Genomic DNA, 21,718 nt, shown 5'->3' on the forward strand with positions numbered 1-21,718 from the left:
CCGGGTGTTTCTGCTAGTGAATAATAAAGCAGTGAGAGATATATGTGGAAGAGAATTTGTATAACAGGGAGTATTGATAATGAAAATGATTTCCAGGCTTTTCATGCACATACTAAATTAAGCCAAGGTCTCTTGTAGTAAGATGCAATCATTGTTATTTAACTTCTGTTTTTCCATGTTCGCATAGGTAGGAATGTTTGACAGGAACTGGCAAGTCAGATTACTGAACCAAGCTCTGCTGTCTGTTTTGACATAGTTTCGTTGGCTGGATGCCCTTCTTAATGCAACAATTTTACAGAGTGTACTGGGTGCATTTTACATGACACCAGCAGCAATGGGATCACCAAGTAACTTGCAGGACAAAACGCCTCAAATGGGGTTAGTAGTATTGAAGGACAGAACATGTGTCTTGCATTAGAATAAAAACATGACTACTTCAGATAGAGAGAGACACAGAGGTGAGAAAGATGGTGAAAATGTGACAGGGAAGGGACAGAGACAGGGAGATGTGTATGGTCAAGTGGACTAGGCATTGGAGAGGATGAGGATCCTATATAGGATTTCTATGGATAACCAATTTTGAACTCCTCTGTTATGACCTGTAGGACTATAATAAACAGGAAAGGCTGAGGACTGAGCTCTGATGAATCTCTGCCTACATCTTAAATGTATTCCTGAACTTAGTGTAAATTAATATTTGCAGAAAAATATGATTTGATATGAATGCTTGCAATTAAGTTAACTAAAGATACCCAAGAATCAAGTTGTTGTGTTAAGCTGTATAGTGCATTAAACTTAGCATCCTAAAAGTTTTCTGGAATTACTTCTGGACTAATTGTATAAACAGTCTTAAGGTTCACCTTACATTTGGCACATGTAAAATAACTGGGAAAAAACATAATATAATCTCATAAAAACAAACTGAAAGTGACTATCACTATTTTGGCAACACTTCCATATTATGAATCAATTACATTCTAGAAATACAGTGAATGCAGAAGTTGAGTTGTAAAAAAAGAGAGAAAATTTCAAATTGCATTTAACCATTTTTTATTTCAGCTCCCTTGAGACTATCCCCAGGTTTATGATGCAAACTCCTTGTTTTAAAGGGATCTAAATGAAAATTGCCCATCAAAGTCTCATGCTAATTTGTTCCAAACACCAGTTTTGTAATCCTTTCTGCTGTAGGTATAAAGCCTAAATTTTGGTGGGAGGGGGGATAGTTGATTACATCAATCCCAGTGCTCAACTGGTAATTGTTTCATTGAGACCCCCCCCCCCCCAAAAAAAAAAGATGAAAGCAAAGTTGACCTTGGCAGCATTTGAACTCAGAATAAATGCTGGTAAGCTTTTTGTCTGGCAAAGTAATGATTCAGCTAGCTCACTGTCTTATACCAACTTAATAATGACAAAGTCATTTTAATAAATTCTTCTTTATTTTCAAAATCAATTATTGTAGAGTAGATTTACAATCAAAGACATTCCATCCATGGTAATCCTGTCATTTTATATATAGATAGAAGTACATTATCAAACAAGTCCTTCCTAATGATGGATTTAAAGGTGATTTGGCTGCTGTTACTAGCAGACTGATCCATTAATTTAATGTATTATTTATTTCATAGAATAAATCAAAAAACTTTTCAGCTTGTTAATTTATAAATATTGATTTATTAACAATACAAAACAACCTGCATAGCTGCCACTACAGTCATATCTGAATACATTTTAACATTTCACACATTCTTTGAGTTATTTCCCTTCTCATTCCTTCTTTGCAAATGGGTCTGTCCACACTTTCATTCCTGCAATAGAAAATTAAAATATAATAAAAATCATTATCTATACTATAATGGAGAAAGCTGCTTGTTAATGAAGTATGTAACGATTACTAAAAAAAGAAAGCAATTATTAAAGGGTTGACCATATGGAAATATTTTTATAAATTCATGTTCTAAGAAATTTCCTATGATTTCAATTTCTCAAGTTTATTGAATTTTTTTAACTCCAAAATCTTGCACATTTAAATATTCACTGCGTCTAATTCATCACAAATTTAAATATTCATTGCATTCACTGCAGAGTATTCCATTTTCATTTGCAATGTCTCTCACATTCTCTTTCAAGTTTTAATTTGCTATTAATATAATACGTAATGTAAAAACATTTATTGAAGTTGTCATGCATAACAAAAGTGGCAACCTAAAACTTTCACTAGTAATCTGTGTGCATACAGCTTTAAAAATATTTATTTTTACTCTCCTTAATCATACTGAGTACAGTTTCACTTAAATACTAATATGTAACGATTTTTTTTACTTATCTATTTATTTATACATGTTTCTTTTATTTCTTTCCTGCATTTTAACAACAAAAACCGTTGCCAGGCTAAGGCAATGTCAGTAAAGGCAAAGTTGTCCTTGGCAGCATTTGAATGCAAAAGAGCTGAAAGTAATACTGCTAAGCATTACATTTTGTCCAGAATGACAATGATTCTGCCAGCTTGCCATCTACATAAATTCACATACAAACACATACACTGAGTGGTACATTGAGCAAGTGTCTTCTAATGTAGTCCTGGCTTAACCACTGAAGGAGGTGCCATCACATGTGTGTATGTGTGTGTTTGCTTGTTTACATCAGCGATTGCTTGCATGAAGGTTGTGACAAGTGATTTTATTGTTGTTAGTCCTCTTGTCAATAAACCATCAACTCACTCCACACCTTAAAAGCCACATGGTATAAGAGATCCCTTATTAGAAAAAACAAATAAGGGATGACAAAAGGAAAGGTATCTGGCAGTGTCTTAGTAACATATTTGTCTAACCCAAGTAAGAATGGAAAACATGTGTAAAAACAAAATGAAACAAACACTACTACTACTACTACTACTACTACTACTACTACTACTACTTTGTCGTTGTGATCATCATCATCATGATCATTTTCATGTCCACTTTTCCATGCTCTCCATTATATATCACATTCTGTATTCAACTAATACTTTACCCTGATGGATATGTTCAAACAACAGATTGCTATGCCTAAGTGAAACCATTAATATATATATATATATATGTAGAAAAGGAGTAGGTAGTAACTCTATAAGATGTACCTGGTGCAAGCTATGGACACATAAGAGGTGCAGCAACATCAAAGGCAGGTTAACTAGCAAGTTAGTTTTTGTTTGTGGCAGATGTTCAGGTGCAATAAAGACTGCAAACAAACAGGAAACAACTTCTATCTCATTCCAGGGTGAAAAACTAGAGGTAGTCGATAGCTTCCGCTATCTGGGCGACCAAGTTAGTAGTGGGGGTGGGTGCGCTGAAAGTGTAGCTGCTAGAATAAGAATAGCCTGGGCAAAGTTTAGAGAGCTCTTACCCCTGCTGGCGACAAAGGGACTCTCACTCAGAGTAAAAGGCAGACTGTATGACGCATGCGTACGAACAACCATGCTACATGGCAGTGAAACATGGGCTGTAACTGCTGAGGACATACGTAAGCTCGCAAGGAATGAAGCCAGTATGCTCCGTTGGATGTGTAATGTCAATGTGAATACCCGTCAGAGTGTAAGTATCTTGAGAGAAAAGCTGAACATTAGAAGCATCAGTTGTGGCGTGCAAGAGAGACGATTGCGCTGGTATGGACATGTGGTGAGAATGGAGGAGGATAGCTGCGTGAAAAAGTGCCACACCCTAACAGTTGAGGGAACCCGTGGAAGAGGTAGGCCCAGGAAGACCTGGGCTGAGGTGGTGAGGCAAGACCTTCGTACATTGGGCCTCACCGAGGCGATGACTACGGACCGAGACCTTTGGAAATGGGCTGTGCGTGAGAAGACCCGGCAAGCCAAGTAAGATCGTTGCCAGTGCCCCTGGACTGGTTCTTGTGCGGGTGGCACATGAGATGCACCATTTTGAGCGTGGCCGTTGCCAGTACCGCCTGACTGGCTCCTGTAGGATTTTCGAGCGAGATCGTTGCCAGTGCCCCTGGACTGGCTTGTGCGGGTGGCACATAAAAGACACCATTTCGAGCGTGGCCGTTTTCGTGCGGGTGACACGTAAAAGCACCCACTACACTCTCTGAGTGGTTGGCGTTAGGAAGGGCATCCAGCTGTAGAAACTCTGCCAAATCAGACTGGAGCCTGGTGTTGCCATCCGGTTTCACCAGTCCTCAGTCAAATCGTCCAACCCATGCTAGCATGGAAAGCGGACGTTAAACGATGATGATGATGATGATGATGTATACTGGATGTGGTGAATAAATTGTCAGCTAAATTACGCAAAAATGAAAATAACACTGACATCTCATTTTAGCAGATATATTTACTAAAATTACACAAAAATATCTTGAAATACTAAAGGGTAAATTTATTCAATAAAATCACCATTGGCTTCAACCACGGCCTCCAGACGACTTTGGAATTTCCTGCAACTCTTCTGGATGGTCTCCTTGTTTAAGTTGGTGAATGCTGCCATAATCCTTGCCTTCAGTTCATCTTTGGTGTTATAAGGAGTTTTGTTTGTCTCTCGCTCAACTGTGCCCCACACATAGTAATCAAGGGGGTTGCAGTCTGGGGAGTTAGGTGGCCAGGTGTTAGGGGTGATGTGGTCACAGACATTGTCTGACAACCATGACTGGATTCTCCTGCTTGTGTGGCAAGGTGCAGAGTCCTGTTGCCAGACATAGGGTCTTCTAGCAGCCACTCTCTTGACCCAGGGTCACACTACCTCCTCCAGGCACTTGATGTAGGCCCCTGTGTTGAGTCTGAGGTCATGTAGGAAGATGAATGAAGGCATAACATCACCATCACTAGTGATCACTCCAAACACCATGATGTTGACTGGATGTTTGATTTTTATCACTCTCGGGACATGTTTTGGGGACATGGCAAATCAACGGTTGTCCCATGTTCACCATCTGATCCTGACAGAAATTTTTCTTATCTGAGAAAAACCAAAGTATGTTTGGTTGGAGGGGATGCTTGAGTTTGTTCAAAAGCTTTGTAGTGTGATCTTTCTTGTTGTCTTGGGATAAAAATTGACCCTCTCATGTCCTGGATCTCACCATCAAATTCAGAAGTTCTTTTCTTATCAGAATGATCATAGTGGGTTTTCCAAGCTGCTGTACCTTTGTAATCACCATTAGATTCATCCAATGCTTTCCGAATCTTCTGCAAGTCTTCAGATTGACACCCAAACACTCTAAAATGTTTATATTGGAGCTTTGGGCGTGAATACCAAGCAGCACAGCATGTTGTTTCCAAATTTCTGGTAGAATGAATTGCGTCATGGTGCTGTTTTTCTCACAGAGGGTGCCCAACTGACCCTACTATACTGTGTAGTTGACAAAATCAAAAACATATGCGAAACTAAAAATATAAAATGGTGATAATTTACCCATTGCACACTGTATATATATGTTTGATGCTAAACAGTGTGTGTGTGTACCCTTCTTCTCTAGAATTCCATTGTATTAAAAGTTACATATTGTGTGTTGTTTCCTTATCCTTAAATTACACATTCCCAAACACAAAAATAAGCGTGCCAATTTTATTTGGCTGTTACCAAGAAGATAAGAGCTATACAGACCTGTTGTACTATGGACCATAGAAAATCATGAAATGAAGAAAAAGTAGATTCACTCCTCTAGTTCTTCCCCTACATCTTCTGTTGATATATCTAAACAGAATTTATACCATCAAAATCCAGCATTACTCATCTCACTCCTCTCTCCCGTTGTCATTTTTAATGGATTTCACTGCCCAGAAAAGTAGCCTGGGATTAAAGACTGTTTTTGTTTAGCCCAAGGACAATCTTGATTAAAAGGTGTTCTGTTGATACATACTCTTTTCTTCAGACAGTGTATCTAGTAATATATTCATTATTGTTGTTGTTGTTTAGCTTTTCTACTTAAGTGCAAGCAGTTTAATTTTTTTCACTGAGTGTATTATTCACTATAGTGGAAGCGCAATGGCCCAGTGGTTAGGGCAGCAGACTCGCAGTCATAGGATCGCAGTTTCGATTCCCAGACCGGGCGTTGTGAGTGTTTATTGAGCGAAAACACCTAAAAGCTCTACAAGGCTCCGGCAGGGGATGGTGGCGAACCCTGCTGTACTCTTTCACCACAACTTTCTCTCACTCTTACTTCCTGTTTCTGTTGTGCCTGTAATTCAAAGGGTTAGCCTTGTCACACTGTGTCACGCTGAATATCCCCGAGAACTACGTTAAGGGTACACGTGTCTATGGAGTGCTCAGCCACTTGCACGTTAATTTCACGAGCAGGCTGTTCCGTTGATCGGATCGACTGGAACACACGACGTCGTAAGCAACGGAGTGCCAACAACAATTATTCATTGTGTCCTTCTCTTTATAAGATGGAAGAATACAAACATTGTTGCAATTTCAAGTTGGCTGAATGAGCACATAGAAGCTTTGAAAATTAAAATGAAGCCAAACCTACCAATGTTCAAGCTGTAAGCTAACAACATCAACCTCAGCAATCTGAGAGATCATTGAGAGGTTTTGAGTACTGTCCCTCATTCTTTGACTAATGCACACATTTATATATGTATGTGTATAGCAAAAGATTGAAGAAAGAAGACAGAAGGGGAAAGAGAAGTATCCCGAAGAAAACAGACAAGAGATTTAGGAGAAATGTAAAAGATGAAAATAAATAAAGACAATTATATCCTAACCTCCAGGCTGAGTTTTTTCTCTGTCGATTCCTTTTCTTGCAACTTTTTGTAATTCCTCTGAAATTAAAATATATATGAACATATAAGTGTGCATACATAAATACTTCAATATATATGAACATATGTTAGATGAATATATAGTTAAATGGAGGTAAAAACAAACGGACATATACAAAACGCTTAATACAGTTTTTGTCTTCTAAAGTCATTCACAATGCTGTGGTCGGTTCAAGAACTGCAAAGTGGGGCTGAACCTGAAACCACTTGGTTCCAAAATGAAAGTTTTAACTACGACAGAGAAAAATAGTGACACTTAATTATGAATACCAACAATAAGACTGAGGGAAAAGCCCCCTTTCCCCGAGAGTTCTAAAGAAACTGATAGAATAAGAGCTAGGCTTACAAAGAATAAGTCCTGAGGTCAATTTGCTCGACTAAAGGCGGTATTCTAGCATAACCACAGTCAAATGACTGAAACAAGTAAAATAATAAGTGTGATAAAGTGAGTTGAAAAATTTAGCTTAATTAAAACTATCCTTGCAATTTGATGTTAAAAACCCCCTCAATGGTAGTTCACAATCTAGAAGAAAGCAAGAACTGTAATTCTAATAATATTAGCTAATTCAAGTTGTGTACGTTGGTCGGCAAATTTTTGTACGAATTCATCTTTTACAATTGGAAAAAAAAAAAAAAAAAAAATCATTTTTTTTCCAGCAAGCGAAGTGATGCAAAGACCAATAGAGTAACGTACCTTGTACTGCACTCTAAGAACAGTGACGTCGAGTTGTATTTATGAAGAGTTCACTCCCTTATTTATAGACCGCGTCAAATAAATTGTTAGCATTAAAAAGTGGTGTGTGTGTGTATGTATCACGTTTTAACGGCCAATTTTCCATGCTGGCATGAGTCGGATGGAATATTTTTGAGGAGTATTTTCTACAGTTGGATGTCCCCCCTTGTCACCAACCCTCATTTGTTTCCAAGTCATATTTCCCCATGATCAAACCTGGTTTTATGGAATACTGGAAATGAAGAACACCACTTGCATCACGGTGACACTCGTTTACAACTTACACAACATAGAAACAATAACACACATGCACAAACTCACACGCACATATATATATTCCATTATTCAATTACTTGTTTGTCATTTAACTGTGGCTATGCTGGAACACCAGCTTGTAGAGTTTTAGTCGAAAAAATTGATCCCAGGACTTATTTTTTTAAAAGCCTAGTACTTAATCAATCAGTCTCTTTTGCCGAACCACTAGGTTACGAGGACGTAAACACACCATCACCAGTTGTTAAGCACTGATGGGGGGAGAGACACAAAGACACACACACATAGATATATACAGAAATATATATGATGGGCTTCTTTCAGTTTCTATTTACCAAATCCACTCACAATGTTTTAGTTGGCCCCAGGTTATAACAGAAAACACTTGCCCAAGATGCCATGCAGTGAACCTGGAGCCACGCAGTTGGGAAGCAGACTTCTTACCACAAAGCCAGGCCTATATATATATATATATATATATATATATGACAGGCTTCTTTCAGTTTCTCTCTACCAAATCTACTCACAAAGCTTTGGTTGACCTGAAGCTAAAGAAGTAGATACTTGCCCAAGGTCTCACACAGTAGGACCAACACAACTATGTGGTTTAGTGGTTGGGAGCAAACTATATGTGTGTATATATATAACCGTAAATATAGCTATTAATCCACATGGAATTGTTGCTATTGCTGGTTGTTTAACCACAAGTCAACCTCCATCAAGCAAACTTATCATCAAAGCATTCAAGTTGTAATCATCTCATTCTTTTAGTGGTATTTAGGACATATCATCAATGTGTCCTTCATAAGGCTTTGGTAGGCCTGGGTCTATAGAAGACACTTGCTCAAGGTGCTATGCAGTGGACTGAACCAGATCCATGTGTTTGTTGGGAAGCAAATTTCTTAATGCCTGCACTTATATAATAGCAGTAGTAGTAGTGATAGTAGTAAGTCTTTCTACTATAGGCACAAGGTCTGAAAGTTTTGGGTATTTATTTTATTGACCCTGAAATGATGAAAAGTAAAGTCAACCTTGGCAGAGTTTAAACTCAGAACACAAAGACAGAAGAAATGCTGCTAAATATTTTGTCCAGCATGCTAATGATTTTTCAAGACTGCTTCATGAGACCATAATGATAATACCTCTTTCTAATTTTGGCAAAAATTCAGCAATTTTTCTAAAGGGAAAAGAGAGTTGATTACATTGACCTCAGTACTTGACTGATACTGTATTTTATCAACTGTAAAAAATGAGAGGTAAAGTTGACCATGGCAGAATTTGAACTGAGAATTGTTGCTGCAATAGATGAAATGCTACCAAGAATTTTGTCCAGTGCAGTAACAATTATGCCAGCTCACTGTCATAATAATAATAATAATAATAATCCTTTCTATAATAGGCACAAGGCCTGAATTTTTTTTTTTTTTTTTGGAGGGGGACTAGTTGATTACATTGACTCCAGTGTTTCACTGGTACTTATTTAATCGACCCCAAAAGGATGAAAGGCAAAATCAACCTTGGCGGAATTTGAACTCAGAACTTACAGACAGATGAAATGCTGCTAAGCATTTTGCCCAGCATGCTAATGATCTTACCAGATTGCCACCTTTATCGTAATAATGAGGATGATAATAATAATCCCTTCTACTATAGGCACAAAGCCTGAAATATATGAGGGATGGAGAAAGTCGATCATATTGACCCCAGTACTTGACTGGTACTTAATTTATCGACCCTGAAAGGATGAAAGGCCAAGTTGACCTCGGCGAAATTTGAACTCAGAATGTAAAGATGGACAAAATGCCATTAAGCATTTTGCCTGGCGTGCTAACGGTTTAGTCAGGTCGCCGCCTTAAATGATATTATTAATAATAATAATAACCCTTTCTATCATAGGCAAAAGGCCTGAAGCTTTCGAGGGAGGAGGCTAGTCAATTACATCAATCCCAGTGCTCAACTGGTACTTATTTTAGAGACCATGATAGGATGAAAGGCAAAGTCAACCCTACCAGCATTTGAACCCAGAACGTAGATCCAGATGAAAATGTTGGTAAGAATTTTGCCTGGTGTGTTGACATTTCTGCCAGCTCACCATCTTAATCATAATAATCCTTCCTATTATAGGTACAAGACCTGAAATTTTTTTTTGTGGGGAGGCAGTCGATTATACTGACCTCTGTGCTTAACTGGCACTTAGTTCATCAACCCTGAAAAGATGAAAGGCAAAGTGAACCTCAGCAGAATTTGAACTCGGAACATAAAGATGGATGAAATGCTGCTGAGCATTTTGTCTGGCATGCTAATATTTCTGCCAGTTTGTTGCAATAATAGTAATAAAGGTTTCATATTTTGGCTCAAGGCCAAAACAATAATAATACTAATAAATATAAAATAAATTAGAAAACCACACCTAGAAGGTAGTATTTGTTAGTTCTCATTGAAGATTAAATAGATTTGATATTGTTTGTTAAATGATTAGCATTATCTCATATTATATAACCAGTGAGAAACCTAACTACTTCATGCTTCATATCTTAGCAACAGCATTGGATGCTTATTCAATGTGCACTGTTCTATTTATCTAAGACTTCAATATATTTATCTCACTCAAATATGATAAATCAAGTCAAACAATAATAAATTTTTTTTATATATAATTAGAACTATATATATATATATGTGTGTGTGTGTGTGTGTATAAATAATACAGAATGGGGCAAGGATGCAAAACATCCAGACAGTTGACCTGTCCTTGTTTCCCTGTATCGTCTATCTGGATGTTTTGTGTCCTTGTCCCATTCTGTTTTATTTATACATATATATATAGCAGCGTACATACACCTTGTCTCATATATATATATATATAAGCAAAACATTCAAACACTGAGATTTGAAATCAGATGTCACTACTGTTCATATCATCTGTGGATAAATTTTAAAATTGATGATATCACCAGCAGTAACATAGGTGGATCGCAGATGTAATAGCATTAAATAGCTATGAATTATAAATTTTCACAAAGCGTAATGATGCTTAACAAGCATTTACCTGCTAGAAATAAGAGCTAAAGTCTTAAATTAATCCACCATACCACACCAAGATAACAGAGAAAAACAGAAAGAATTAAAACATTTAATAGTACAAGATAAAAATATTATGCAATTAGGAATATCCACAAACCAGGTTTGGGCTTTTGGGTATTTAAACCCTGAGCCTCATCAGTGTGGCCTACTGGGTAATAATCCATAACTGTCACGTTAAATATATATATATAAGGGTGAAGGCACATGGCTCATTGGTTAAAGCGTTGGGTTTACGACCATGAGGTAGTGAGTTTGATTCCTGGATCAGGTTGTGTGTTATGTTCTTAAGCAAGACACTTTATTTCATGTTGCTCCAGTTCACTTAGTTGTAGAAATGAGTTATGACATCACAGGTGCCAAGTTGTATCAGACTTTGCCTTGGATAACATCAGTGGTGTGGAGAGAGGAGAGTAGTATGCATGGGTGACTGCTGGTTTTCCATAAACAACCTTGCCCACACTTGTGCCTCGGAGTGGAACTTCCCAGGTGCAATCCCACAGTCATTCATGACTGAAGGGGGTTGTTTATCTTTTACCCTAAATCTTATACTATAATAAGAGCTGCATCCATCCGTCTGTCTAAAGCCATCAGTAATTAGAGGAAAAGAGGGAATGAAATAGAAAGTTTGGTTATTTTTATACCTCATGCTGTGTAAATAAGATACAAGTATTGTGATGCCTGACTGTATCCGTCTGGGCGAAGCCATCAGTAATTAGATAGAGCCATGATTCCCAATGTGGGGCATGGTAATATTTTGGAGAGGCATGCATAGGGTTATGTTGAATTTATACCGTTTCTAAACAATGTTTAGTATACCAACAGAGAAAAAGGGCAATTCGAGAATGAGTTATTAAAAAAAAAAATTCTTTACATCCCTTCTGTGGACAATTTTATCAAATTTTGGACACTTTAGAGACAACAGGTCGTTTTCATCATATTCATAAGATCTGATGTCACTAAAGAGGGAATAGCTTATTTCCTTTGATTTAGCAGTATGTGAAAACATGTAGGTAATTAGTGGTAATTGATTTTAGTGGTATGTGAAAACATGTAGGTAATTACAAATGCGCATGTGTATATGTGTTTGTATTTGCGTGCATGAGTGTATGTAGTATAGAACTGGTCAGTACTGAAAGCAATGGCATCTTCATTCCCTATGGAGAAGTAAACAGGAGACAGACTTATGTGTGCAGGTGTGTCTAAAAGTATTGACTCTTATCTCTTGACAAAAATCTAGGTACACAAGAAAAATGTGGTGCTGCAGAGTATGGCGATAAATGGTGTGAAATGGAGTGGAAGTAAGGAGTGGTGTCAGTGAAGGAAGAGAAAGAGGCACAGACAGGCAGATAGATAGATAGACAGACAGAGATTTATGGTACTGGCAATGCACATATACACACACGTATATATATATATATATATATATATATATATATATATATATGAACAAAGATAAAAATTAACAGGTCATTTTATTCCCACCAGTCAGTTTGTGAATTCAGCAAAAAGGTAAGATAAAACTTCCATCATTGATACAAAGGCTTTTGCATTTGAGAAGATTCACGGAAAACTTTTTGTTTCTTTTTGAGCATATTTTCCGAAAGTTTATACTGAAATCTTTTTGAAAAAATTGTTGAAAAAATTTGCTTGAACTGAAATCTCTTCATGCTTGATTCAAGCAAAAAAAAGATCGTCCATATTCAGAGGAATATTTAAAATTTGGATTTATACCTGCTATCCACAATAAACTGTCACCAAGTTATGGGAAAAAAACTCAGTGCACACTCAATTGTTTGGGACGAGGCACCTATGTGTCATCGTTATCTATTTAAAGCGCTGAATTGAACACTGAAGGATATAATGAACAATGATTTGATCTTTGGTGGCAAATTGATAATTTTAGGTGGTGATTTCTGTCAAATTCTTCCAGTGGTTCGAAGAGCACAAAGGCCTTCTCTAATTGGAGCATGTTTGAAAAAAATCTGTAATTTGCACAAATGCAAAGTACTTCATCTCACCACTAATATGAGAGTGCAAAACTGTCTCTGCAATGATACCACCACCTCTCAAGCTCGACTGGCATGTCAATCAGTTTGGTTATTGCAAATTGGTGATGGAAGAATCCCCAATGTTCAAAGACAATTATATGATGATGTAATAGAGATTCCTCAGCAATTTCAAGTCAACAGCAAGGAGGATTTGATCAACCATGTCTATGAAGATTCAGAGGTTAATTTTAACGATGCCTAATGGTTATCATCACAAGCAATATTGACAACAAAGAATGAAGAAGTTGACAATCTAAATAACCACATAATCCAGAAATTTCCAGGTGAGACATATACTCTGAAGAGTATTGATTCTGTTGCAGAAGATCAACAACCTGCACCCTATCTTCCTGAATTTCTGAATTCTCTTAATATAAGTGGCATGCCACCTCACATTATCAAATTAAAAATGGGTGTTCCTATAATGTTGCTAAGAAACTTAGATCAGAGAAATGGGCACTGCAATGGTGCACGTTATAGAGAATTATTGGTGTCAAATAATATGACCAATGCAAGTAAAATAACTGGTGTTGATGCAGGATGCACACTTTTCATTCCCCGCATTATTCTGCAACCATCTGATACAGATTTGCCCTTTACTTTGAAAAGACGCTAATTTCCAGTGAGACCTGCTTTCGCGATGTCTATAAACAAAAGTCAAGGACAAAGCCTTTCTAAGTGCAGCATATACATGCCTGCGCCCGTATTTACTTATGGCCAGTTATATGTCGCTCTTAGCAGAGTTGGGGATCCAGTGAATCTTAAAATATTTGCTGATCAAAAAGAATTTACCAGATCAGGAACAAGTAGATATCATAATGAAAATGTAAGAAGACTTATGCGTAATGTTGTCTACATGGAAATAGTGTATGTAAAAAGTATTTGCCTATGTAAAAAGTATTTGCATAAATAAGAATATGTAAATATATTATCAAATTATATCTTTTGTGTATTTCTCAAACAATAGCTGAATTAATTTGAAATGTTATTCTAAACATAGCATTGTTTTTTCCTTATTGACGGGTCATGTACTAGTATAAATAAAATTAATGATTAGCATGACTGTCTTCTGGGTGAAAAGGAAGATATGTGTTGTGACAACTGTGGTTTAACAAATGAAAATCAGTAATGTAAGTTAAGCATGCAGTGCCTCAGGGGCAAACTGTGAGAGACACTGAAAGACATTTACTCTTATACCAACAAGTGGTGTTCCTTGCCTGACCTGTAATTGTATCTGTGATGCTGACTTTGACCTAAGAAGTCACAGCAGAGTCTACAAATTTTGACTATGTAATACAATTGTCTCTCACAGATTTGAGAGATTATTATTATTATTATTATTATTAAAGCAGTGAGCTGGCAGAAACGTTAGCATGTTGGGGAAAATGCTTAGTGGCATTTCATCTGTCTTTATGTTCTGAGTTCAAATTCTTGCAAGGTCAACTTTGCCTTTCTTTCATCCTTTCAGGCTTGTTAAATTAAGTACCAGTGAAACACTGGGGTCAATGTAATTGACTAGTCCTCTCACCAAAAATTTCAGGCCTCCTGCTTTTAGTAGAAAAGATTATTATTGTTATTATTATTAGCAATGTAAGTTAAGTAAAATGGTTCCAACTAACAATCAAAATTCCAAATAGTAACAAGAAAAAAAAAAGAAAAAGAAAAAGAAAGAAATCCAATGAAAAGAAATTTCTGTAATTCCATAGTGAATGTTTGCCTACTTCAATAGTTACCAACTCCATTTCATAGTTGAATGATTTTACAGCTAGATGCCCAGAAATGTCTTAACAAAAATATAAGCCCTGAGTAAAGCAATGTACTAGGACCTCTAGAATTTATTCATTGACAGAAAGCTACAGCATACATAGATTAGCACTGGCCCCCTACACTTGTGTGTGTGTAAACTGAAAGAAGCCTCTCATATATATAAGATGATATGCATGTATGTGTGTGTATTTATTTTCCTATCCCTGCATGGGTCACACAGATACGTCATTGAAGCAAATGGTTTTGAAGGTGCAAGTGAGAATATGATTCATTGCCTATCGCAACCTCTTTGTACATACAATTGTAGATATAAACAAACACAGACACACACACATGTATCATCATCATCGTTTAACGTCCACTTTCCATGCTGGCCTGGGTTGGACGGTTCAACTGAGGACTGGCAAGCCAGAAGGCTGTACCAGGCTCCAATCTGATAGGGCAAGATTTCTACAGCTGGATACCCTTCCTAATGTCAACCACTCCGAGAGTATAGTGGGTTCTTTTTACATGCCACTAGCATGATGGCCAGTCTGGCGGTACTGGCATTGACCACACTTGAGTGGTGCTCTTTACGTGCCACCGGCACAAGAGCCAGTCAGGCAGCACTAGCAACGCCCATACTTGAATGGTGCTTTTTATGTACCAGTGGCCCATTCCTAATGCTAACCACTCCACAGGGTGTACTGGGTGCTTCTTATGTAGCACCATTACCAATGTTTTTTATGTGGAACCAACACCAGTGCTTCTAATACGGCACAGGAACCAGTGCTTTTTATGAGGTACCAGCACCAACAGGATCACCAGGTATCTTGCAAGACAAGAATTCCTCAACTGGGGAGTGGGGAGAGTAGTACTGAAGGGGGTGGGTGGATTTAGCTGCTGTTTCTAGTAGACCATGTAACCTTCATTTGTTGACCCATAATTCTCCAAACCAAATCTCAGTCAAATAATCTCCATCAAATAACACCCCACTATCTTATAAAAAATGGAAGGGTATACTGTATACCATATTTGAGCTTTTTGACTTAGTCATTGGACTGTGGCTATGCTGGAGCACTGACTTATTGTATCAGTCTCTTCAGCCGAACTGCCAAGTTGTGTGGAAATAAACAAACCAGCACCGCTTATCAAGCAGGATACACACATAACTAGTTTCCACACAGTTTCTGTGTTCCAAATCCACTCACAATGTGTTAGTCGGCCCGGAGCTATAGTAGAGCTACCCTCGGTGCTGTGCAGTGGGACTGAACCAGGAACCATGTAGTTGCAAAATGAGCTTCTTCATCACACAACCAAGAGATGATATGATCACAACTGGATCATCTTTGGTCATAGGACAGCCTGAACAGGACTGACCAAGAGATAAACAAGCTTCTCAAGGCTTAGTGAGAGTGTTACTATTTTTAGAATTACCAACAACAAACGAGGTGGCGGTGGTGGTTGTGCTTTTCACAGTCACTCAATCTACTAGAAATAACAGCCAGTTCTTATAAAATCACACCATGCCACCTTAAAAGTATATTAAACAATGCAGCACTATATAGTCTGAAAGTGGAAGCACATGGTCTAGTGGTTAGAGCAGTGGACTCACGGTTGAGGGATTGCGGGTTCGAATCTCAGACAGGATGATGTGTGTTTATGAGTGAAACACTTAAGCTCCATGCGGCTCCTGCAGAAGGTAATGGCGAACTTCTGCTGACTATATAAAATCATCCTTGTTTCAACGTCCACGTTTCCATACTTGCATGGATTGAATGGAGTTTATTGTGGCTGATTTTTCTATGGTTGGATGCCTTTCCTGTTGTCAATCCATACCTGTTTCCAAGCAATATGTAACATGTTTCCGTAGAATACTGGAAATGAATGATATTCGTTTGTAACAATTGATACAAGGACACACACACACACATAAATGTATGACAAGCTTCTTTCAGTTTCCATCTTCCAAGTTCATTGACAAGGTTTTGGTTGGCCCAGGGCTATAGTTGAAGACACTCGCTCAAGTCGATGTGCAATCGGATTGAACCCAAAACCATGTGGTTGGGAAGCATGTATAGGTAAGACAAAAATGGTTATACATTAGTGTGTGTGTGTGTATATATATATATATATATATATATATATATATACAACTTACGATGAAAGTAAACAAAGTTTGTTTTAGAAGCGTTGAGATGTATTGAAGGATATATATATGTATGTATGTATGTATGCGTGTAAGATTTTGTCCCTTCTCCAATTGCTAGATGTCCATTAAATTTGAAATCTTAATTGTTGATATGACATGGTATGTCATAAGTGTCTGTATATTGTACTTTTTGTCATTTTGGTTATAAAATAAACAGATTAATCAACGGAATACAGTGTCTACAAGTTGATGAGTACCTCATATTCCCCTCCATTTTCTTATTGCTATATATATATTCAAGTGAAATTACACCCGATATGATTAGGAAGAAAGTAAAAATAATCATTCAAAGCTCTATGTTCACAGATCACAATTGCAAGTTTTATGCTGCTACTTTATTTGAGCACGACGAGTTTATTGCCAGACTAAAGCGGCAATTTTAAACATGGAATAGTGCCCAAACTGTCACCAGCTATCATTAATTTCTAAGCAGTCCAATGTTTATTTCCGCTAGGCCTTCGAATACATTCAGCACAATGGCTGAACATGTTACCATGGAAGACTGCGAACAAATGACATCGCTTGTTTGGGAGGTGATGCGCGATTATACACATGGTGCAGGATGTCAAGACAAAGAATTATGAGCCCTCACATCGATACATATACGACAGGTTTCATTCAGCTTCCGACATCCAAACCCACTTGCAAGGATTTGGTTAGCTTGGGGCTATAGTAGAAAGCAGTTAGTGAAGGTGCTGCAGAATTGTACAGAACCGAAACCACGTGGTTTGCAAAGCGAACTTTGTAAACACACAAAAACGAGTGTATGCGCGCGTGCGTATATGCATCAATATATTAATTGGTTTGGATCTCAGCTCGGTAATCTCCAGCATGTAATTGACTAGCAGAGTATATTGTTATCTACACATGTATATAAATGCGGTTGTCCGCTTGTTTTATCTTCCTTCTCTCGCTCTTTCTCTAAACAACTGAAAATGTGTTCTTCAAGTTGAACTAGAACCAAAACAATCATTTCCACGACACAATGTAACCTAACAGTGCACATTCTTTAACAACCTCTGCCTAACAGAAATCCATATAGCATGGTACTACTGCTTTTGAGGTTAGGAATACCAGATTTCTTTAGGTGACCTAGTTGGAATGTTACGCTAAACATACTTAAACATATACTTATCTGTCTGCCAATTTCTTTCGCACTCTTTCTATATACTTGGTGGAACAAACAAGATAAACAAAACTCAGTACATGAGTATATGTATTTTATTATAAAAACCGGCAGATGTTACCTTGTAATCCAAGGACCGAGAGTTATGTGCATAACACCTATCAAAGGTCATCACCGTGTGAAACGCTTTAATTTAACCTCAAACTCTTGGGTCACTCTGTAATTCCTGCCGATTATAATAATCTCTTCATCTACAGACGATACTATTCAGATATATCTAAACACATTTTGTTATTATCGACAGGTAGCAATAACTTATGAATTTCGAAAAATTTTGTATTTTTTTCCCCTGTGAGAGCCAACAGCGTTAAAACAGGAACCTATGTGATTGACCTATTCGCTAGAAATAGCAGCAAAATTACGTCAAATCGCATTCAACCTTCTTAAAACAGCAAGATAGTTGTATTAAAGCTATTATGGTCCTAGACAGCAAAGTTGGAATTGTCACGGTTGGAACGCGTTTGATCATTGGTCAAATGAATTGAGGCTAACCTGGGAGTAAACAATTACAGTTAAAGGATAGTTTGGAGTGTGTTTGAGGTGTTATTGTTAGGAATAAAGCTGAGACGTATCTCAAGAATCAAGGTACACTGAGACACGACAACGTTATTATTTATAATGATTTCTGCTATGGGCACATGGCCAGCGTACTGTCGATCCAATCAACCATACAATTTTATCTCTATGTAACACACACACATACACTATATATATATATATATATATATACACTTTATTTAAAAGCAGCAGAAATATAACAAAAGACTGTTACTCGGAGTTTCACGTTCCCGTTCATCGGACAGTTTTGTTAGATTTTTGTAACAAAAGTGTCCGATGAACGGGAACGTGAAACTCCGAGTAACAGTCTTTTGTTATATTTCTGCTGCTTTTAAATAAAGCATATTACTCTACCTCTGGTATTTGAGTACTCTTTTTTCCACCTTGTTGCACATTTATGTGCTTACTCCGGTATATATATATATATAAATATATATATATATATATATATATATATAGTGTGTGGGTACTACTAAAGCAGCGCGGACCCGAACGCGCTAGCTAGTCGTGAGTGGTCGATCCTAACCCTAAACACGTATTCATTTGCACACGCGGGATAGGGTTAGGGTTAGGATCGACCACTCAAGACTAGCTAGCGCGGACGCGCGACTGCGCGTTCGGGTCCGCGCTGCTTTAGTAGTACCTATAGTGTGTGTTGAAGTTGAAAATGCACAGGGGTTCGTTTATATTTTTTAATTTTTAAAGGCTTAACTGGTTTCACAGATTTCTCTGATATTCAAAATTTGAGATTGAAAAACTTGGAGCTATGCCGCAACTATCTTGCTTCTCGTATACATACAAAACACAACATAAACATACATAAAAACAAACACTAATATACAATTTTATGATTAGCTGGCAAAATCATTAACACGCCGAGTGAAATACTCAGTGGTATTTCGTCTGTCAGTACGTTTCGAGTTCAAATTCCGCCGAGGTTAACTTTGCCTTTCATCCTTTCGGGGTCGATAAATTAAGTACCAGTGAAATACTGAAGTCAATATAATCGACAAGTCCTCTCCCACAAAATTTCAGGCCTTGTGCCTATAGTAGAAAGGATTAATACTGACAATTAGTGTAATGTTTCCATAATTTTCTCCTCTGCAAAGGTAAATAAGACCGTCGTAGTTACTTTCTCATCATATGTCGCAATTTATTTATTATTACTTTTTTCCTGGTGCATTTATTACTATTAAAAAAAAACAAACACAGAAGTTAGTATTTGCTAGAGTTTTAGCACGAAATACATCTATATATAATGTATATAAATAACCACTTACGCCATTTACGGGGGTTGAAATATGGATCAATAATAATAGGATAAGCAGCAGCTAGTGTAAGACCCACTAAACTACCAACAACAAGGGCGTATCGCCACCCTTTCAATAGCAACATGTCAAAAGACGTCTGTTGCAAGCGATGAGGATTCTTGTTTACAAGCTTCAGGTAACCGGAAGTGGTACGAAAGCAACAGGAAGTGATAGCTCTCTCACTAGTTAATTGCTATCAGAGTTATCTTCAGAAAGCCGCACTTTCAGATTTTATTTTTATTTTCTACGTTATTCCTTCGACCCGCATGTTTACATATTTTGTTTTTAGTTTTGTATGTCAAACGTAAAATCCTATTAAAATAAATAAATCGATATTTAAAATATTCTCACACGTGTATCCATATTATAACATAATTTTAAAGAAATTATTTTAAGAATGTTTTCGTTCTTCTTAATTGGACTTTGTTTAAAAAATCTGAATTATAACCAAAATTTGAAACTATGTGATATCTGATTATATTTAGGGATCAGCGTCGACTTCTTTTTATCGCCTTCGGTTTCTATTTCATTTCTACCGCTCCCACCCTCTCTCCCCCTCACTTTCTCTTTGTCTCTAGCTTCCTCTCTTTATCCCTTTCTTCACCACCCCTCCTCTCCATCTTTAAGCAGCTTTTCTGTTGAATTGGTTGAAGGTTACAGTGGTACTGAGAGCTATTTCAAGGATCCGTTACCATACAAGATAGTAAATAAGAATAGCAATACCTGATTGACAACTACTTATCGTCACTCTAACAGTTTGGCATGAAGTGCGTCTTTTGGTTTTTGCAAATTCTTCCGATTAGAAATAGGTAGTTTGGAATATAATAGTTTTCTTTTGGAGTATCTATCTTATAAAGCTATCTATTTGTATCTGTCACACATAAATCTATTTTTCTGGCTGGTTATCTAACTATCATTTCTTACTACTTTCTTCTTTCCTTTCATAAAACAGACTTGCAGTTAGAAGTGTACGCCTCAACAAAGATATAAAATAAACAAGAACCGAGAGAAAAAAAAAACAAGTGAAACTAAAATCAAAGTTATCAATATTGTCAATAAAGTAAAATCGAAAATCGGAGGAATCCGGTGTTAAGAGCAGCGAAACGGTACCATCATCGTTATCATTAACACAAACAACAACAACGACAGCAAAAGGATTAAAAAAATATATCTATGAAACCGGTCGATCGATAAAATCAACAGATTTCCTATCTTATTCACGAAAAGTCGTCAACTTATAAACTGAGAAACTCTTATAATTTCGACGGAATAACAAAAGTAATGAATTATTGGATAGTCAGCAACCAAAATTAAAGGTTAGACAAATTATTGATCTATTTGAATTTCATGTTATTATGTTACTTTCGGTTATATCTTCATTTATTCGCATTCCCTTTTCTTCCTTCAGTTTATTTTATGTAAAGGAAGTGGACTTTATTTTTCAAATATTAATTTAGGGAGGTTTAGCTTTTAGAAATAAATATACACGGGAATTGGGTGAGTTTGTAGTTAAAGCGAATATCTCTCATTCAGCTTCGATTCTTGACCGAAAGTACCATAAAGATGCCAACGGAATTATAACAGAAGCTGCTCACAAATAATTAAATAAAATCCTAAAACATAACCTTATCTCGAAATAAATACTGATTACTTATATATAAAACAGTTCGAATCCTGATAAAATTAATTCATTTTATCATCTAACCTAAGGGGAAATAAAATAAAGGAAGAGGTTTTCGGATTAGGAATCCCCACTCATCTCTTGGGAAACGGAAAGGCTCGTTTTCCCTTATTTCTTTTCTTTTTCTTTCCCCCTT

General features: G+C 37.0%; 2 protein-coding genes across 6 annotated transcripts in view; one reads left to right on the forward strand and one right to left on the reverse strand.

Annotated features, from left to right (window-relative positions):
• Positions 1-1,648: 1,648 nt before the first annotated feature.
• Positions 1,649-20,087, reverse strand: LOC106868891 (small integral membrane protein 20-like). The gene is made up of 3 exons (XM_014914351.3): positions 19,872-20,087; positions 6,695-6,751; positions 1,649-1,805 (listed from the first exon to the last, which is right to left on the reverse strand). Exons 1-3 carry the CDS (start codon positions 19,984-19,986, stop codon positions 1,765-1,767), a joined length of 213 nt encoding a protein of 70 aa, XP_014769837.1. The 5' UTR covers positions 19,987-20,087; the 3' UTR covers positions 1,649-1,764.
• A 239-nt stretch (positions 20,088-20,326) lies between these two features.
• Positions 20,327-21,718, forward strand: part of LOC106872834 (putative protein phosphatase 2C T23F11.1) — a 228,587-nt gene continuing 227,195 nt past the window's right edge. The window contains exons 1-2 of one of the 5 annotated variants that reach the window (XM_089355465.1): positions 20,327-20,710; positions 20,854-21,217. The gene's annotated coding sequence lies outside the window, so the exon portion shown is untranslated. Of the gene's footprint in view, positions 21,218-21,718 lie in introns of all 5 variants that reach the window. The other 4 variants (XM_089355466.1, XM_089355467.1, XM_052969735.2 and 1 more) reach the window with 4 other exon arrangements.

This window comes from Octopus bimaculoides, chromosome 7 (assembly GCF_046866305.1).
Source record: "Octopus bimaculoides isolate indiv1 chromosome 7, ASM4686630v1, whole genome shotgun sequence".
Lineage (NCBI taxonomy): Eukaryota > Metazoa > Mollusca > Cephalopoda > Octopoda > Octopodidae > Octopus > Octopus bimaculoides.